The sequence below is a fragment of the Neolamprologus multifasciatus genome, chromosome 5 (genome assembly GCF_963576455.1).
Source record: "Neolamprologus multifasciatus chromosome 5, fNeoMul1.2, whole genome shotgun sequence".
NCBI classification, from domain to species: domain Eukaryota; kingdom Metazoa; phylum Chordata; class Actinopteri; order Cichliformes; family Cichlidae; genus Neolamprologus; species Neolamprologus multifasciatus.
The window spans coordinates 38,267,966-38,289,435 of record NC_140443.1 but is presented as its reverse complement, the minus strand read 5'-3'; the positions used below and the strand labels follow the sequence as shown (position 1 = coordinate 38,289,435).

The 21,470-nt window shown below is 40.3% G+C and overlaps 1 protein-coding gene across 3 annotated transcripts in view; it reads left to right on the top strand.

Moving 5' to 3' along the window:
• The window catches only part of LOC146519291 (calcium-dependent secretion activator 1-like), a 238,584-nt gene that overhangs the window by 110,197 nt on the left and 106,917 nt on the right, over positions 1-21,470 (top strand). For all 3 annotated transcript variants that reach the window (XM_085159095.1, XM_085159096.1, XM_085159094.1), the window contains exons 12-16: positions 3,074-3,210; positions 3,559-3,746; positions 16,936-17,037; positions 17,130-17,193; positions 17,881-18,004. In XM_085159095.1, the coding sequence (XP_085015221.1) occupies positions 3,074-3,210; positions 3,559-3,746; positions 16,936-17,037; positions 17,130-17,193; positions 17,881-18,004 (615 nt within the window). The remainder of the gene's footprint in view (positions 1-3,073; positions 3,211-3,558; positions 3,747-16,935; positions 17,038-17,129; positions 17,194-17,880; positions 18,005-21,470) is intronic.

Here is a 21,470-nt window from a genome sequence, read left to right as displayed (position 1 = left end):
TGATAGGATTTTCCTGAAGATCTGAGCAGTTTAGGAGGTTCTTTGTTCCCATGGCAATAAGAGTTTTAAAAACCCTCTGTGAGTCTAGAGTAAAACAAAGAATTCATTTATTTGGATAACCTGGTCTCTCATGTTTGGCCATGGTTTTGGCCAAAATTACAGCAGGGAAACCACATAGTGACAAATGTGAAACAAATAGATGGGAGTGCTCAGAATGAGACAGCAGGTAAGAATAGAGAACATTTATCGATGGCACTATCAATGCAAGTTTGTATTTCAGAAAGAAATCTCAGAAAAAAAACAACTCATGGAGTCAAAAAGGCTAGGGTGGTATCACTCATCCCCCATCACCAGTAAAAGTCACATTTGTCTTAAAAAATAAATCCATTATGCAACAGTAACAGAATAACAGACTCACTAATGATGATGAACATTGTGACTTAACTGGGGCCTGCATTAGTTCTCAGAGGTATTACCATGTTTAACTGTACAATCTTATATTTTGGGATGCCATCTGCCAGTGGCACATTGATCAAGGTACTTATTTTAAATATATAAGGATATAAAAATAAGTGTCCGATTCTATTAAATCAGAGTTTATTTTATATTATTAATGGTTTTAACAGAAATGTCATTCCATGTCTTCTAGTAACATTCCATGTTACTAGAATAGAATAGACTAGACTAGACTAGACTAGACTAGACTAGACTAGAATAGAATAGAGTGCCTTTTATTGTCACTATACACATGTAAAATGAGATACAGAGCATCTCCTACTCAGTGCAGACAAGAGTCGTGGAGTACTTCCATTTATGAACTACTACTACAGCAAGCATGTGGAGGTTTAATCGTAACTCACTGATGATGATTTTAATTGAATTTATTGAGATACACAGTGGCTGTGACAACATTCGATGACATGTTCATAATTAGCCATGTACTGTAGTGATGAGGTTGGGTATGGAAGTCAGTGCAGTATACCAGAGGACCTAAACACATTTCACGGTCAGTCCACAACCAAAGCAAGCCATGTGCTAAATAGTGCCAAATGATTTTGACCACCACGGCTAGCACCAGCACTGGACCCACTGCCTCCCGGTTTCTCTCCTTTGAATCTAAAAATGAATAGCAGCCATCAGTCATTGTCAGGGCCGTCTTTCTCCAGCCCAGACGGATGGGAGTGACTAATGTCACTGCATGTTACTGTCCAGCCCTCCCGCCTCCACTCTTGCTCACTCACATCAAACAGACCTGACAGGCCACCAGCTATGGACCAAAGGGGCACCTCAATGTCACCTTTTTAGATATTTGGGGGAGGTTGTGGGGGTGGGGACTTGTTGAGGGAACACAATCAGCTCCCAGCATCCCACTCTTTGTTTTGTTTGTTGACTGACAGCTGAGGTGCTTTCAATTGGCAGTAAAGAGGATGTTGCCTGACAAATCTCTCGATTGTTGGGTAGCTCACTATAACTTCTATTCATATCCATTTTAGTGGATTTATTCAAACACATCAAATTTAATTACATCTTTGAGAATATTATGCTATTATGTGTGGGAAAGAACTGATTGCACTGGTTGTAGCCCATTTTTAGCAAGCAAAACATGTGCTGTTTATTTGAGATGTTGGGCTAAACAATACTTGTCCCAGTTATTATACTGAGGATAACAACTTCATCTCTTAGGATTGCTTTCCTGTAACAGAACATGAAGTATCCTTTGTGTCTATAGCTACATTAGAGTTATGTGTCTGTCAATAATGACTCTAAGTATTCTGTGTGCTAATGATTTTTATTGCTTGGGAGCATGCCTTAAATACAGTTGTGTGTATATGAAATTTCACTAAAAATATGCGAAGTCATTGGAAGCACATTTTCCCTTCCTTCAGTATAAACAAAGCTCAATATTCTTTTTATATAAAGAAGCTATAAAATTGCTTTGAAATAACTCAAATTTCTTTAAATAAGGGATGTGCATTCTTTTTTTTAACTAATGGATTTTACTTCACTAAAATGTGTTTTTTTTTCTTAGCAGGTATTTCTTTGTTGGGCATACTCTACTGTGGCTTTTGTGTTAGCCTCCTGAGAACTCGCCTATTCATTTATGCCCTCTGTAATGGACATTTGGTTTTGGTCTATAAGTAATTTGACTCATTTGAAGTCCTGATGTACTAAATAGAGGACATTCTGGGCTCTCCATTGATGTCTCATGTGTTTGGTTGGCCTCTTTTAGCTACAAAGAGAAGGGAAATCACAAAAAGTTCAATGGGAACATTCATTTTTCCTTGGTTCTCAGGAGGATATATCATATTTATTACACAGCAACAGCCACATGTTTAGTGAAGCATTCCAATTTTAAATTAATGACAAAATTGGTCAAATTTTATTTTGCAAAGTTGTGTTATAGTCATTGACAGTATAAACATGGTAGGTTTGAAAAATTAAGGTTTCAAAATGGTGCATTAATCATGACATGAAACTGCATGCTCAGTGTCCAGTCATCAGCCAGTGAACGTGTGGTTTCATCTGTTTTTCTGCATCCAAAATGACACTGGTGGAAAAATCTTCTACATGAGACTACACAAAGAAGTCAGTGACATCATGTCCAGACTGTCAATTATAACGACATTTTTATCTAAAATTTGTTCTTCTTTCAATATACCACCATTAATTAACCCCTCTACTTTGATGAGTAAAATAGATTATTGTGAGTCCTCACTCTTTGCTCATTCTCAGGTATTTAGTGTGACAGTTAAATGGGGCCACACCAGAGAGCTGGGGGCCACTGCCAATGCTGTGAAGAGGCATCAGAATGATGCCCTTTTTGTGTTTCTGACAAATGCAGGAAAGGCATTCACTGGGAAAATGATTATTATTACTTTCTCTTGTTGTAGTAAGTACAATCACAGCCAATATGGCGTTTAAGCACATGTAAAGAGAGTTAATGCACAAATTTTGCCAATCATGCAAATTATGAATGACTGCATAACATGAATACGACACATGACATTTGCCTTTTTTATGTCTTTCTCTCTCTGTGTGCCGCCTTGTCGAACGCATAATCTGGCATAAACAGATGCTGATCGAGCCCAGAAGCATGGCATGGACGAGTTTATTTCAGCTAACCCCTGTAACTTTGACCACGCTTCGCTGTTTGAGCTTGTCCAGCGCCTCACTCTGGACCACAGGCTTAATGACTCATATTCCTGCTTGGTAAGTAAAACAAAATCTAAAAAGAGTCTAAAACCTATAATTGATAGAAAAACTGACAACAATGGTGGCTGTTGAGAGGGAAACAGAGAAAAGATTGAGGTGTGCCAAATTTCACATGAAAAGTACTGAAAATCAGCGGCAGCAGGTCTTATGGAGTGAACACAGACATGCATTCTGTATCTTAGCAACCGTAGTGTCTTAATAATAACAACATCTAACTATCAGTAAAGATGTGGTTTAATATGCTAGCATGATACTATTGTTAAGTGCTATTACAGTGTTATAGCATATAAACATCACTTACTTCATCAGAGTACAGACAACAGTGTTTCTGTGTGTTACCAACAGGGCTGGTTTAGTCCTGGTCAGGTGTTTGTCTTGGATGAGTACTGTGCTCGTTATGGTGTTCGAGGCTGCCATCGCCATCTATGTTACCTGAGCGATCTGCTGGAGAGGGCAGAGAATGGAGCCATGATTGATCCCACACTGCTGCACTACAGCTTCGCCTTCTGTGCATCCCATGTCCATGGAAACAGGTAAATATCAACTCCTGTCTCCTTTATTTGCCCCAAATGCTCCAGTCCTCCTTTGTCAATGCAGAAACCACTGAAACTCTGAATAACTGAACTCTGAACTGAACAGTTAACCCTCTCAGGCTCAAAGTAAACTTTTTGTTGCTAATGCACAACCAAGTGCTGCAGTGGTACTTCTGAGTAAAGAAAACTCATCAAATATGTATGTAGAGTAATTAGGTTGTTAGTTTTTAACTGTTGCAAATCAGCAACGCCTGCCCTAATAATTAAAACTGGAACAGGGGCAGACCACATATATGTGGATATGTAATATATAACTTTGGTTTGATTTGGTTCCAGTGGCTGATTTTAGTTTTGATTGTGCATGTTGTTTTCATGCTCACTCTTCCATTTTCTTTTTTCTTTTTTTTGTGCTTTGTATAACCTTCTTGCCTTATTCACACTGTGACTTGCCCTTCCTGCACAGACCCTAAAACCTGCACAGACCAGTGTGTTTGGAACTTACCAGTATCTTGTAGCCTTTTTACCCTTTATCCCTGAGATCCTTTCCCAAACTGCTAAGAGAGAACTGAAAACCACAGAGTTCATGATAAAAAAAAAGACTTTGGCTGTATGGTAAGATTTCCACAAAACGTTTTTCTAATCAAAAGTTTTGATAACTGAGGTGTTCAACTCGTCACTCAGCAGATAAAGTACTGAAGAATCAAACGAGAGGTATACAGTAACCTATTCCCATCATATCACTAAAGGAGTATCACAGCTTCACATCCAGCTTTGTTAGCTGTTGATAACTGACCGACCCTAGAGCCAGTGTAGGTGTGGCTAAATGTTCCTGCCATTGAAAAGAAAGATCATCAGCACAGACAGAAAAGGCTTATCAAAGGTAAACTTTAAATTTGAATCCAGCCTGAGACTTTCTGCATCTGTTGGAAGATTGCCGTCAGTTTTACTCTAAGGAACAATTCTTTTGCAACTTGTAGACACATTTATTTAAACACTGGTTAAATCCTGCATTTTTGTGCTTATGAGAAACTCTGCTGTCAGCTGTTTTACACCAGACTGTACGCTTGTTTTTTTAAAGCTGGAAGTCTGGACAGCACAGTAAATGGGGATAGACGAAACAGCCCTTGGTTGGTTGGGTCCAATTTCTGCCCTATCAGAGGTTTCCTTTTAAACTTTTTCTACCCCTCTTTTTACTGATTGTTCCTCAAAAGGAAACCTTTGGTGTCTCCCCATAATAGCATATATCTTGTCCATCACTACTGACAGAACTCACTACTACCTGAGATAATTAACATTTTATCAAATTAACCCATTATCTCAAATGTCATTACAACAGTTCCAGGAACTATTCAGTATGAGTGATGTGTTTTTCTAGATCAGTGGTTCTTAACCTTGTTGGAGGTACTGAACTCCACCAGTTTCATATGCGCATTCACTGAACCCCTCTTCAGTGAAAAATAAAATATGAGTTTTTTCAAATTCAAGACATAGATATGTTTTTTACTGGTGCACAAAATGAGCCGTGCATGTCATGGCGGAGGCTCTGCCGAACCCCTAGGGTTCGATCGAACCCAGGTTAAGAACCACTGATCTAGATGATCTGAGCCAGGTGTGCTTGTGCTGAGACGTCAGCCTATGGAACGAACTTTACATTACATAATCATCCCTGTGACAAGTTAAAGGCAAATCCTGAATACTTGATCCCTACACAAAGTTGCAAAGTTTGGGTCTGTTTGTCCCTTCTGAGGGAATGCTCACTGAAAATCAGGGCTCTTTATTGATTATAATAGAACTGTGTTGCATGCAAATCCATATAGTGCTAACCAGCGGTCATTATGATATTTCCTCAGTGAATCGCAAAAATCAAGCAGGAACTTAAAGGAGTAAAGAACATCTCAGCCAAATATTAAAAACTATTTAAAATGATGTTGGTGTGTAAATGGTAAATGGCCTGTATTTGTATAGCACTTTACTCCACATTCAGTCATTCACCCATTCACACACACATTCACACACTGGTGATGGCAGCTACATTGTAGCCACAGCCACCCTGGGGCGCACTGACAGAGGCGAGGCTGCCGGACACTGGCACCACCGGGCCCTCTGACCACCACCAGTAGGCAACAGGTGAAGTGTCTTGCCCAAGGACACAACGACCGAGACTGTCCGGCTCGAACCGGCAACCTTCTGATTACATGATGAACTGCCAACTCTTGAGGCACGATCGCCCCTTATAGAAGTCGTGTCTGAAAGAAGCTTTAAGTCCTCAGTAGTTAATGTACTTTTTTCTTTAAAAGTATTGAATTACAGTTAGTACTTAAAGCACATCTTGATTAGTTCATTCAGAATCAACAAATTACATTTTCCATATCCTAATGGACGTGATGGTTTGGACTGTGAAATCTGTGTGTGATGTTGACACCAGCAAATAAACAATTTTGTGGGATATAAAACTTAATAAGAGGCAGTCGGATCGAACAGTGTCCTCTGTTGAAGGTTGTTTGGCTATGACTGATGAGTTCCCTGCATGTTATTCCACTAGCCTGTTATCTAAGTTGCACTATTTACCTCTTGTCTAATCTGCTGTGATGTGATCAGCCATCATATCTGTCAACATCACAGTCAGCTGTCGGCGGCTGAAGCCAAACAAAGATAGACGAGGGCCACTCCAGCATTGAGGGCAAAGGTCAGGGAGGGCTGTCTGTCAGTGCCCCCACCTCCAACCTGCATCATTTCTCCAACTAACCCTCCTGTATGCATCCATCCATCTATCAATCTTTTCATCTATCTGTGACAAATAGTGACGGAGGACTGAGGCCTTTTTTGATCACTATGGACAGATGGATAGCAGTCACTCTAACAGAAAGAAAAAACAGGGGGAAATATGACCAGCTAGAATTTTTGGAATTAGAAATGGTAGCTCATACACTTTATTTAGTATCATAACAGACTTTACACATAGAAAAATGTTTGTGCATGTGAATAAATATAAAAAAAAGAGTAGAATTTCTTTACAAATCCAAAAATAATTATATCTTGATGTAGTCCCATCCACAGACACGAGGCAGAGACCTAATCTGCCAGTCCAGCCATCGTGCCTGGAGGTTGAGTCATGACATGTTGACAGGTTGTCATGTGTTATGGCTGAATGTCTCTGCAGCCATAGCTGCTGCATGTGCCCATATGCACACACCTCATCCTAGGCCAGACCAACCCCCCCCCCCCCCCCCCCCCCCAAACACATAAATACCAATCCATCCCTACTGCCTTCTAATAGCCTGCCAGCCTGGAGGTGTTGGTGCATCAAGTTAGACGCAACTGCCCGGTCACCTGCTAAAGAGTCAGGATTTGACTTCTGTAGAACTAAATGTCAACTCCATTCAGATCCAGTGAAATGTCTTTAAAACAGATAAATAATATTTCAGCTGCAGCTGATTTTGTATTTGTGTTTAATTGGTGCATTTGAAAGAAAACTGAACATTATCGCAGTTATTTTCACACAGCTGTTTACACAGAAACAATGACATCAATGTCACTTTGTACTGTCAAACCTGACAATGCAAAATAATATTTTACTTTTCTTTTTTGAGTTTAAGTTCTAGTATATAAATAATCATCCTTTCTGTAGCACTGTATAGAAATGTTTATAGTAAATACTAATCTAGATAGTGTGTATTCAGAGACATGCAAAGGTGTATTGAGATGTTTTGCATATTTGTTTTAGATAAAGACATTTGTACTCCATGTAACATATATAAAAACAGAATGTAATGATTTGCAAATCTTATAAAGTCCTGTTGTCTTCACAGAAAAAAGTGAAACTGAATATAGAAACTGAAATATTTTACTGTTTCATGAAACATATTAGCTACTTTTGAATTTGATGGCAGCAACACATATCACATGTGGGACAGGGCAACAAAAGGCTGGAAAAGTAAGTGCTACCAAAAAGATATAACTGAAGGAACATCAAGTATTTGGGTCATTAGGAGAAAAGATAACTGTGTCTACAAAATCGCCGGACAATTTCAGAATAATGTTCATCAATGCAACATTAAAAAGACTTTGAATATCATATTAGCAATGCTTTATAATATTATCAAATGATTCTGAGAAATTACTGAGCACAAAGAACAAGGAAAAGCATCAATTAGTATAGATGCTCGTGATCTTGCACTACATTAAAATAGATATGATCCTGTGATGGAAATCACTGCACGGGCACAGGAACACTTCCAGAAATCACCGTGTGAACACAGTTTGGTGGAGCAGCAGTGTTCTCTGCAAAGGTATCATTTCCACTCAGAACTCAGTTTCTTAGATTTTGTAAAAACGAGTTTGAAGGGAAAATGGCAAATGTGCTCCGTGGTGGTCTGGATGTGGTGGTGATGTGAAACTGCTGCCAACTTTCTGTCTGTCACAGAAGGCTTATTTGCTTGTTGTCTTCATCATAGCTGTGAGATCATCAGGTCAAGCAAACATGAGGAAGCTGCCAAGGAATGATATGTGGCTGAAAGAGAGAACACATGAAAGCCCTTCAGGACCTAATTAGTGTGAAATTTCCTTCTTTTATTTTCTGACACAGTAAAGAAGTTGAGGTGCTTCTCATCAGTGAATTTTAGCCGTGATCATTCCTCTCCTGTTTTGGTTTTAGACTTTTAGACTTGCACACAGCAAAAGTACCGGTCACATAACAAAGGAAAACAGTAAGCTTAGCACTCACACGAAAATTCACCACTCGGACCAAAGCTTTCATAAGCTGGTATTTTATTTTTATTTCAATTTCAATGACACATTTATTATGATGCTTTAATTATTTTTCTACTCGTTGTTCTTTCCAGCCCACCAAAATTGTCTCTCGGCAGATAAACTAATGATGAGGTGAAAGCAACAAAGACACCATGCAGTCATCTCCTCATCAGTGTCATGCTTTCCACTAACAGAGCCCTACAGGTGACTGCAGCACACTGCTAGTGTCTGCTCAAATGTCCATAAAACCAAAGGGGAGTTTGGATGAGACGCGAACTGCTGAGCAACTTGATAATCCTTTAATCTAACACGGCACTCACGAAGTAGTGTAGCAAGTACCCCCCACCTCCCTCTAACACACAGTTTCTTGCTGTCTGTTGAAAGACATGTCAAATGGAAGTTTGAGAAAGAGGGAGAGCGAGGAAGAGTGTCATGTCTCCTGCTTCTCAACATGCTGTCATGGCTCCAGTCCAGCGCCTCTTCTGTCACATGCACTCTGCTCACACTCTACCCAGACCCAACCATGTCACAAACGATAAACTCTCTCTCTCTCTCTCTCTCACACACACACACACACACACACACACACACACACACACACACACACGTAAAGCTGTTTATATCTTATATATTAATATATGAAAAATAGAGCATAATAGTCCCGTGCACAATCTTTCATTTTATTTCAATCTTTCCATTTTGCATAATTCTTAACTAAAGTAACTAAAGATGTTTTCTCATGACGCAGTCTCATCTCATTGGCATCAGTCACCGGTGAGGTCTGGGCACTCTGCCAAGAAATGACGGGTAATTTTCTCCTGTCAACATGGGTGCGAGACGTGGTGGACAATCCACAGCATCTATGAAAATAGATTTTTTTTCTAGTTTATGAAAATCTAAAATGGTGAAAATATCAACTTATTTCTCCAGACGTTTACATAAGAAGTATACATGATGTGTGGAATAAGAATGTGTTTTTTATCATGATTTGCATTGTTCTAGATTTAGAGTGAAGATCAGTTTTTACCTTTGAAACAAATTTACTGACAAACAAGATGAGTTCCTGTGAAAATTTAACATTTACTCAAGAATTAGCAGTTTTATCAGCAACTCGAGTAAAAACAAATACTTAAAAGTACTCAAGTAATTTAAAAAAAAATCTATTTGACATGTAGGTTGGTTTCACACATAAGGTTGAGTATAGTATAAGATTAAAATGCGCATTTGGGCTGTCATAACTCATAGCAGCATGCAAAGACTTTTAATATTAGTTATTAGAGGCTGTTTTAAACTGAGCCAAGTGGAAAATAAATATTTAGAGCTACTCTAAAACTAAATTAGAACCTAGATTAATCTTCCAAGGGATTAGGAAGCATATATTTCAGCCAACCCCAGCAGGGATGGGATCGATAGCTGAATATATAAATAAATAAATAATGCATTAGTCTTCTTAAAAGTATTTTTAAATTATTCACTAGATAGTAATTTGTTACTTATCCACATACAGTGTTTACATATAACCTAAAAACTGACAACATACATTGTAAGTACTAATATTGATGATTCTGCAGAGAAACAGAAAAATGTATTGTCCCCTTTGCAGAAGAATAAAATTAGTAGGCATTATAAATCCCCCTCTCCCTTACATTTATGCACGCACAGATCAACACAATACTTTGTGCATTTACACGTTTTTCTGGAATATACTGAGCAAAGCTGTTCGGTGTAGCTGGAAACTTCTTCAACTCAAGTGGTTTTTGTTGGCATTGTCGAGATTCTTCTACGTCGTACACGTGCAAGTGTATTCTGACTGTTTAGCTATATCAAGGAGCCTGTTCATGTGCATTTCTGGATTAAGGAGAGTCAGGTCCTCTGCACCTCAACCCTGAGGTTCTGGTATGGGGCCTCAGACCTCCTTTAGCATGCTCAGATACTAGGGGAAGAACTCCAGAGTACATCAGAAATTGTCTGGCTGGGTATTTCTCCTACCTTCTCCACCGGTGGAGGGAACTTAACTTAAAGCAGGGTCCTGCAGTGTAGTCAGTGATTCATTGTCAGCTTGAACTTCACAGACGCAACCCCCATCATTTGGGATTCTGTCGACAAGGGCTGAACGGTCAACTGCCACTGAACTGTCAACCAGGTAACCCAGTGTTGTAGCTAAGCACTGCCCTCCTTGTGCTTCAGCAGTTCCTGCAGTGACTCATGCCATCATGAGGACACAGAGTGCAGTCACAGCAGCCCTAAAGCGCTTGATATAACTTGTGTCATTCACCCATTCACACAAGCATTTTTGTACCTCAGTCCTTTTTCTTCTAACATTCACATTCATTTGCTGATGGATACATCAGAGAGCAAATTAACCATACAATCTGAGGATAGAAGACACACTTCCAAACAGGGAGAGAGTGCACTGATGTAGAATGGGGAAGAGTGGTGGTTGATAGCCCAGAGATGCCTAAAACAGAGCCTGTAGCAGGGGAGGTGAGACAATTCTGGGCGTATTCAACCTAGGACAGTTCAGAGGACCAGATGGAGGGGTTTTGAGGAGTGATGCAGCCGAGGGAGATCTCAATCTCCTGGTTGAGCCTTTCAGTTTGTCCATTTGTCTGTTGGTGTTGGCCCCGAGGGCATTGCAAAGCTTGGGCGATGAACTGGGATTCTGTGTAACTTAAAAACATGATCAGCAAGTAGTTTGGCTATGTCTGAGGCCATGGGTAATTTCTCAAGGGCTAGAAAGTGAGCTGCTGTAGAGAATCTATCAATGGTAGATAAGGTTACCGTCACACCGGGCTGTTAACCCACTATAGGTCATGTGTCTCATTACATGAGCCAATGTGTAAAAAAAAGGTGTGGGTCATTATCAACGGAGGCTATAGCACACCTGACACCCACCGAGTACTGCTTTTATTTCTGGCACAGATGGCACATGCCACTACATAGTCCTTGACATATCTCCATGGTGACCAAGCAGAAGTAACGTTTGAAAAGAGAAATGGGTGGCCAGTGTAAGTCCAGTGGATCACAACAGAATGGTCAGTGATGGAATCAAATCGGTAGTTAGGGGGACCTAATGATCATGTTCATCCTGCACAGCTTGATGGCTCATTTTCTCCAAATCCCATTTCAGTGATCCAACAGTACATGAAGCATGAAGTATGGGTCCAGCAGGCTGGTGTCATCCAAGTACTCATTAGAGAGTGCGTCCGTTTTGACATTCCTTGACTCTGAGTGATAGAACATTAAAATTGAAATGTCAGGAAAAATGGAGACCAGTGGGCTGGATGAGCATTTAACCTTTTAGCACTTTTAAGGTAATTGAGGTTCTTGTGATTTGTTCAGATAACAAAAGTCTGCTCGGCCTCCTCCAGCCAGTGGCATCACACCTCCAGTGATGCTCTACATCATAATTGAGTACAGTGGGGATCAGCTGCCAGAAGGAGAAGGTACGGGGTTGCAGGTTACCTTGGAGGCCTGACCACTGCGAGAGAACTGCCCCCACCCTGGAGTCAGACACATCTACCTCAATGATGAACTGGAGCTTGGTATCTGGTTGCATGAGGACTGGTGCTGAGGTGAACAGTTCCTTTAATTAAGTGAAGGCTGCTGCAGCTTTTGAGTAACAAACAAAGGGCACTTTAGGTGAAGTGAGATGTGTGAGAGGTGTGGCTACCTGACTGTAGTTGTGGATGAAGCATCAATAAAATGAAAAGCAGAGGAAATGCTGTACCAGCTTCTGAGGTGGAAGGAAGAACGGTCTCTCAACTCATCATTTACCAGAGCTTGAAAGACAGCGCATGCATTTGTTAATCCAAAGGGTATGACCAGGTATAAAGTGCCCAATGTGTGTCAAAGGCTTCCACTTGTCACCCTTCCAGATGCGTATTAAGTGGTAGACGTCTTTCTTAATAACAAACTAATAAACAGCACCTACGAGGGAGGAAGACAGACAGATGATTCAAGCGGCCAAGGATTCCAGTATGTATTTTTCCATCACTTCCTTCCCATGCCGCGACAGGTTGTAAAGGCAACTGAAGGGAAGATTGATGGTGCAGTCATAGGTTCTGTGCAAAGAGAGAGATAGGGCTTTATCTTTAATGAACACTTCCTGTAAATTGTGGTATTCTCTGGCACAGCTGAAAGATCGGGAGGAGTTGTGTGAGCTGAATCAAACTTCAGAAACTAGTCCAACTTACTGAACCAAACCCGCGCTATGGTTGTACAGGGACTGAACGGCCAACAGCCAGACACTCCATACTCCCAAAGCATCCCCCACATGATACTTTGAGGGTTGAGGTTGAATGCCTTGCCCACAAAATGAAGTAAAAAGTTAAGCAAAAAGTACACTGGTTTGCAAACTTCCACACACCCTTGAATATCCCTAAGGTGATGGTCTAGTGTCCCACAACCAGGAGGAAAACTGCATTGTTCCACCTAAATCCAAAGTTCAACTAATGGACAGACTGTCCTCTCCAGTACCCTAGCATAGCTTTTCCCAGGGAGGCTGAGGAGTGTAAACCCCTAATGGATCACTCCCTCACCCTTTTTAAACAAGGGAACCATCACCCCAGCCTGCCAATCCAGAGGCAATGCCCGAGACCTCAACCACCACAATGGTAGTGGGATGCTTTGTGAATACAGCACTGCTTCCCCCTTCTGACTCCTCTAATTGTTTGCTAGAATTGAGGCAAACCGAAAGCCTTAATCCATGGTTTCACCAAACTCTTCCCACACAGTTTATTGCATCAACCACCGCCTGAGCTTCACTCTCCTTGGCTTACCAGTCAGCTGCAACTGGAGACCAAGTCCGATCTTTACCATCTGGTTCTGAGATTATTCCCACACCAAGAACGAACTACCCTGCAGCCACAACTCCCTGGAGCAAGCTCAGCAATGGAGATGCAGAACATGGTTCACTCAGCATCAGTATCTGCAGAGCACCCTTAATAATCTAATCGAAGCTCTGCCAGAGGTGGGAATTGAAGATGTCGTGGGATGGTGCCTCTGCCAGCTCATTATACATTTGGATGCACCAGGTATGCCCAGCATCTTCCCGTACCACCAGATCCAACAGTTGACAGTTCAGCATCTCTCTTTAACTGCATGTCCAAGACATATAGCCGTAGATCTGATGATATGATTACAAAATCAATCATCAACCTCTGTGTCCTGGTGTGCACTCTCCAGCACCCTACCCAGTGAATCCAAGAAGGCTGACACACGGGTACAGATGGCAGCCAGGACCCATTCCCCCTAAGGTGCAGGCAAGCAACCCCTCATCCACTGGTGAAAACTTCAACATACAGGTAGCAAACTGGGAGGATACAAGTATACCCACCCCTGCTTGCTCATTTAGGGCAATTCCATAATCAAACAGAATCAGTCAACGTGCTGCTGGGCAGAAGCAGGACTCGGGTGTAGACTCTCTTCAAATTAAAAAGTAAATTTACTTACTAGTGGTGCAACTACACTACTGCCCGAAGATTTTACAACAATCTTTCCAGCCATTTATTGCAATTCAAGTCATTCAAGTCCAATGAATAGCTTGAAATGGTACAAAGGTAAGTGTTGAACTGCCAGAGGTTAAAAAAAAAAGGTAAGGTTACCCAAAATTGAAAAATAATGAACATTTCATAATTACCGTAATTGTCGGGCTATAAGCCGCTACTTTTTGCACAAGCTTTGAACCCTGCGGCTTTTAGTCAGGTGCAGCTTTTCTATGGATTGTCCATGATTTTTGTGATATCGTAAGACAATTTGTTTTGTTTGTTCCGCTGTTGTACGGCACTACGTTGCCTGGCGGAAGGGCATGTGATCAGACACACAGTATTTGGGTTCAAGAGTGGTATGTTGGTCACATGTCCATCCGCCAGGCAACATAGTGCCGTACAAGTAGCGCGAAAAACAAACTTCAAAGTAGCGCTACACTTCAGCGGGAGGCGTGGATGACGAGCGGCGATAAACTTGCGAAAAACAAGTTATGCTCAACTTTGAAGGGCTGGACTGCTGCATGATGAAGAGGAGGACACCGCCACGGCCCTTCAGAGGGTGTTCGACTCTGACACTGACAACGAGGATTTGTTTGGTTTTGAAAGTGACAACGAAGGAGAGAAGCGGAGAGTGGATGACAAAGCCATCCTGAGCCTGTTCGTATCCGACACTGGAGAAGAGGACTTTGGTGGTTTTAGTGCAGGAAGAAGAGAAAGATGGTGGTGAATGACTGACTTTTCTTCTTGTTAAAGCCGTGTCACTGCACCTGAGCCTAAAAGGTAGTCCGAATCTATTTTTCTGGTGTGCTGTAGGTTATTGTTATGTACGACATTTGTTACTCATTTATGAAGCACAGTACATGTTTCGTACTTGTAATTACTGCTACTTGTACATATACCTAAAAAATTATGCAAATATGTACCCATAACTTGTTTTTCAAAATATTAATAAAAGGGGTGTGCCTCCAAACAGCCATCTCTTTCCTGACAATTCGCTTTGTGCATATTCTCTTACATATGATAAGTCAACATTGAAACACCTGCGGCTTTTAGTCAGGTGCGGCTAATGTATGTACAAAACAGGATTTTCCCCTGATTTTAGCTTGTGTGGCTAATATTCAGGTGCGCTTTGTAGTCTGGGAAATACGGTATAAGAAAAGGGCTTTTTCGGTGAACACAAAATAGGTTAATAATTTAAAGCTGTTCCTTAGGTTGATCAAGCCTTGAAAGCTGCTGTTACTAATGCCTATGGGTGTTTCAATTTTTCTGGATTACTTACAACCCCCTGTCTGCATAAATGCACTGTTGGAACACACTGTGATACCATACCTTAGTGAGCATCAGTTGAACAGTATTGCACTGCAGAAAGTAGTGTGTTGCTACAAAATGGTGAGAAAAAAGTCAATTAACAATAGAAGAGAGACAGATAATCACAACACTTAAAAATTTACCTCTTTTCTATACCGAAATCGCAAGAAAATGTCAAGGAAAGCAGAAGCAGAAAGAATACTGAAACTATAATTCATGTATAATGACTTTCCTTTCTATCAATAACACACACTCACACGCACACATATGCATGTACACTGACACAGACCTACACTCACCCCCCACCCCCTCCAAATGCCTTCGAAGCTTATGTCTTCTATGTAGTGACATGTGCTGATTCATGTGCTGAGGTGTTTTTTTCTGTTCTCAAACTGATCTCCCGGTTGGCGCTCAGTCTGGGGGGAGTTATTTTTTCTCCTCGTCTTTCGTCATGTTGTGCATTTTTCATTGTTATACCTCTGTGACCTGTCTTCCCCATGTGATGTTGTAATGTATGTATGGTCGGAAGGGTAAGATGGCGCTGGCAAAGGTCAGCAGCCTTAACCCAACAAATTTCCCATGCTTGGGACTAATAAAGGTTATCTTATCTTATCTTAACCAGTAATTTGAGTTTATTGAGGAAAAACTGTTAGTTAATAACATAATAGGTGAATAATGTGGTCATGGATTCACCAAGTGCTTTGCTGACTAATAAAGTGTTACCACAAAAACAAATGTTTGTTTATGTGAATCTGCATGTTGAATACTTTGTATGAATTTTGCATATTTAAATAATTTCATTAATCTGAAATATAATTAAACCATCTCAGCGTGCATGCCTCCACTTACAATGCCTCCTTCAGTTATAGGCACAACTACTTGATCCTGGTTTGCTGTTGGATGATGTGGCAAGCTCCTATATGTAAGACATTATGGAGGCTCTACAAAGAAATGTTGGCCCACCCCATGTGCTGTGAGAGCCTGTAACTCATTCTCCAGGGGCCAAACTGAAACCTTTTTCAGATTATGTTGGTGCCACCAGCACAGAGGCACGGTGGTTAGCACTGTTGCCGCACAGCAAGAGGGTCCTGAGTTCAGGCCGGGGTCTTTCTGTGTGGAGTTTGCATGTTTTCCCTGGGTACTCCAGCTTCCTCCCACAGTCCAAATCTAAATTGCCCATAAGTGTGAATCTGTGAGTGAATGTCAATGCGAATGGTTGTCTGTGTCTCTGCGTGTACCCTGCCTCTTGCCCTATGACAAGCTGGGATAGGCTCCAGCGCCCCCTGCGACCCTGGAAAGGATAAGAGGAAGCGAATGGATGGATGTTGATTTTATATGGAGTGACCCTGAAAAGAAAATTTTAATTTTAATTTACTGATTAATTCCAGTTTCAACACCACAGTTTTAATAAATAACAGAAGATATGCATTTTACATTTCAGTTAATAAAAGTAAGTAATATTGCCATTTCCTTTATCAAAAAAGTTACCAGTTTTTTAAAAATATGAATTATACGTTAGATCGAAATCTGAGGTATAAGCAAATGCTAACATTATCCGTGGAAAATATGGGTATTTTGACATTTGTGCTGAAAGGTTCAACAGAAACTTTGAGTGCATTTTTTTAAATGCCTCTGTGTTTCAGGCCCGACGGTATCGGCACAGTCACTGTTGAGGAGAAAGAGCGCTTTGAGGAAATCAAGGAGAGGCTACGGGTGCTTCTTGAAAACCAGATTACATACTTCCGGTAGGACCCATTGTACCAACTACACAATGACACATTGCCCATTTGGACTGTTGAAGTGTGAAAAAAACAAAACAAACCTCTTTTCTAAACAGGTACTGTTTTCCATTTGGAAGACCTGAAGGGGCATTGAAGGCAACTCTGTCCCTGCTTGAAAGGGTAAGACTGTTGTAGCACAGGATAAAACATAAGATTGATCCGACCTGTTTTTGGTGGCTCTTTGGGAAGGACTATATGTCCAGTCATACAAGACTACACTGCTATTTCTTTTTTTATCATTGTTGATTTTGCTACTACTTGTTCAATTCAATTCAATTCAATTCAATTCAATTTTATTTATATAGCGCCTCAAGGCGCTTCATAGATACAGAGAAAAACCCAACAATCATATGACCCCCTATGAGCAAGCACTTTGGCGACAGTGGGAAGGAAAAACTCCCTTTTAACAGGAAGAAACCTCCAACTACTACTTGTAGGTTTGTCAGGTTTCTTTTCATTTACTGGAGGGAAAGAGTTAGTGGATTTTTATAACAAACAATGCCGAGAAAACTGAAACCTGTTTAATTCTGCTACCTTTAAACTTTAGCTCAAACTGTCATCTTTTCTTGAAACTAATGATAATATTTCCATGCCAAAACCAAACAAAACAACAATAATTAAAAGTAATAAAACTCTTAACATGAGGACAACAAAATCTAAAGATTTAATGGGACATATGGAGGCTATAGAGTAATTTTTTCATTTAAGCCTGAGGACATATTTTTACAATATTTATTTACATCTTTTATTAAAAGGTACTGAAAAAAAAAATAAATAACAATAATTTTGCTGTGTTTTTTGTATAAGGTTTTAATGAAAGACATTGTCACCCCAGTCCCACAAGAGGAAGTGAAAGGTGTGATCCGTAAGTGTTTGGAGCAGGCAGCTCAGGTCAATTACCAGCGTCTGTCAGAGTATGCAAAACTGGAAGGTACGTTATTACTCTGCTCCTTTGTCTGAACGCAATCTTGCTATAGTACTAGTGGTAGCTGCAACAGTAGTAGTCGTAGTAATAGCTGTTATGACATTTATTGTTTTTTGGAAATTCCACTTCCATCTTATGGGAACTGTCAGATAAATATATCCAAATGAAGAACACATTACAGTTATAGACATCGCATACCTTAACAAAAACAAATTAATATGCTATGCAGAACCAGATGGGAAAGATCTGAAGTGCAGAGGGGATTTTCTAATCTTAGTGGGGAGGTTATTTAAAATTATGGTGACAGTATATGAGGATGTTTAATAAGCTTGTGAAACACAGAAAATTGAAATGCAAAAGTAGTAAATATTTTCACCAAATTTGACCAATCAAACATTAATAAACTGAAGCAGTAGTAAACCGATGAAGTCAGGGGTCTATATAGATTTTGCAGACAATATTTGAAATGCTAGAACAACATTTCAAATAATGTCTAGTATCCAGATGGATAAAATCAAGCAAAACTGTATGGTAGTACTTTAAATGACAGCAACTATTTAGTTTTTCTTCATCATTTGTTTACTAGGATAATTACAGTAAAAATGCATTCAATTCAATCTTGCTGACTTCTTCCACTGCTTTAGCTTCTCGTTCAGCCGAGTCTTACACTGCTTTGGTTAACCTTTGACTTACCTGTTAACTGAGAAGATTCTCCTTGTTTCCTGTTCTGGGTTTTCCTTGTGTTCTGATGACTTCCACACTAATTCTTCTGTTTTCCTTGTCTATTGGCCTTTTCTGCTGTTAACCTCTGTTTTAAAGCAGGTGGGCGAGTAAGACACAATGAGACTATCTTTTGTGCCAGGATTTTATTTTACTTTTGTTTCTTGCCTCGTCTAGGTTTTCTTTAATAGCCACAAGCATTCTGTAGGCCCCTAAAACAATGACTTATTAACTGTGTCAGAACACTAACCTCTTTTAATGTGTGATAATTCTTCAGATTTGACATGTGAATATGTAATTTTTTTGAACTGACTATATGTGTGACCTTAAACCTTTGACATTAAGATTATTAATGTTCAATATAACAGAGCTGAGCTATTTCTTTGTCTTCTGAAATAGACTTTACATATACAGCACCAATATTTTCTCTGTTTTAGGAACAGATGTCATTATTCTCTGGAACTTTTCATACATGACAATCAACCCTAACAGACTCAAACTGACATGTTTGATTACATTCATGTGATACACATAAGACAAGTAATTAACTGCTCTGAATTTAAGGGTGTTTTCACACATGCGGTGTGTAATTCATTCAAATTAACTCTGGTTTGTCTTTGGTGTGACTCGTTTGGGCAGATATAAACACAGTAATTGCACTTGGACCAAAACAACCGCACTCTGGAGGAGGTGGTCTTGGCATGGTTCCAAACGAACACCAGAGTAGTTGGTTTACAACGTATAACAACTAATTGCAATCAGTTTGAACTGAAAAAAAAGAAGCTATACATATGCTTTGTATTCTAGGATGTGGCAAGGTTTCTGTTACGCCCCACTTAAAAATGAAGTGTTGTCTGGGGTGGGGGGCCCCAGCCACTAGAGGTCAGCGACCGTAACAGTTTCCATGATCCTTATCTTGTTTACTTTTTGTTTATGTCCAGTTAATGTGTCGTAGTCTTGGTCAGTGTTTATTTCATGTTTTATATTGTTAGTCTTTGTCCTAAACGCATTGTTTTCAGTTTTGCTCCCCTCTGTCTCATTTCCTTGATTTAGTTCAGATGTGTTCCCTGGTGTGTTCCATCTCCCTGATTACCTCATGTGTGTGTTCAAGCCCTCAGTTTCCATAGCTCTTTGTCGCGCTGTACTGTTTATAGTGTTAGCATTTTGGGTTTGCAACTCCACGCACTCTACGACACAAAGTGTTTTAGATGGGCAAAGGACTGTCTGGGCTAGCAACGAGCTGTGAAATGAATGTAAATTCTTGTTCAAATAGAATACAAGACCTTTTTCCTGTATTTACTTTTGTTGCTTCCACTCCAGACAGATCTGGCGAATAAGCAGACTGAATCTTCTCACGTGGCTTGTAGCGACGCATTTTGATTCACTTGGATTTTTCTCTGAGTAAAAACAAACCCAAACATGGGGAAAAGATAAAACTGACTAGAACCGCATCAGCTGATTCAGACCAGAGTAAATGAACTACAGTTGTGAAAATGCCCAATGATATAATAGAATGCTGCTCAAAAAAATTAGAAATTCTTTGAAAACAAATTAGGTTTCAGTGGAGAAATTACATAATGCTGGATATGAAAATGCAAATGATCAACCTACAAAAGGCTAATTTCAAAGACACTCAAAAATCAACCAAAAAAAAGTAATGCGGCAAACTAGTCCATGTTGCTGAAACTTTATTGTAGCAACTCAAAGCGAGTTCTTTGAATGTACTTGCTCCTAATGAGAAGGCATACTCCTAATGACTCAACAGATTGTGCTCCTGGACAGTCTGAGATGCAGCCTGGTGGTACTGGATGGACTGAAATATAGTGTGCTAAGGGTCCTCTATTGGATTTATGTCTGGCAAGCTTGGGGGCCAATCTATGTTATCAGTTCCTTAATCCTCCAGGCGCTGCATGCATGCATGCTCTTGCCATATGATACATGTGCATGTCATGCACCAGGAGCAACCTAGGACTCAGTGCAGCAGCATAGGGTCTGACAATGGTTCCAAGGATTTAAACCCAATATCTAATCAGGTGCCATTGCCTAGCAGTGACCACTAGTACCTCTAGAGGCTATTGGGCTACCCTCATGAAGTCTGTTTCTGATTATGTGGTCAGAGACGTTCACATCAGTGTCCTGTTGGAGGTCATTTTGTACTGCACTGGCAGTACTTATCCTATTCCTCCTTGCACAAAGGAGCAGATACCCGTCCTGGTGATGGCTTGAAGGTATTGTACAACTTCACATTCTTGAGACTGTGCTGGGAGACCCAGTAAACCTTCTGGAAATGGTATGTATTGATGTGCCGTCCTGGAGGAGTTGAGCTACCTAAATCCTACTACCTCTGTATTGCCTTATGCTACCAGTAGTGAAATTGACCCTAGCCATATATAAAACTAGCAAAAAACAGTCTGAAAAGGGAAAAAGATGTTACCAACAAAAGGTAAAACCATTCCTGTTTTGCAGTTGACTCATTGTTACTCCTTTCGCTCCGTCACCCTTGTTCTGTGTCTTCCTAGTCTTGTCTCTGTCTCATCCCTCTGTTCCCCATATTTAGCCAGTCTGCATCTCAGTTTGTGTTTCTTGTGTTTTATGTTGATAGTCTCTTGTCCTGTGTGCATCATGTTCAGTTTTACTTCCCCTTTCTCGACAGTTAGATTATGGCCAGCCATGTTCCCCAGGCGTTTCCTCTCCTCGCTGATTCCCTCTTTTGTGTATATATTGTCTGTGTCTCCTTCTGTCCAGTTTTGTG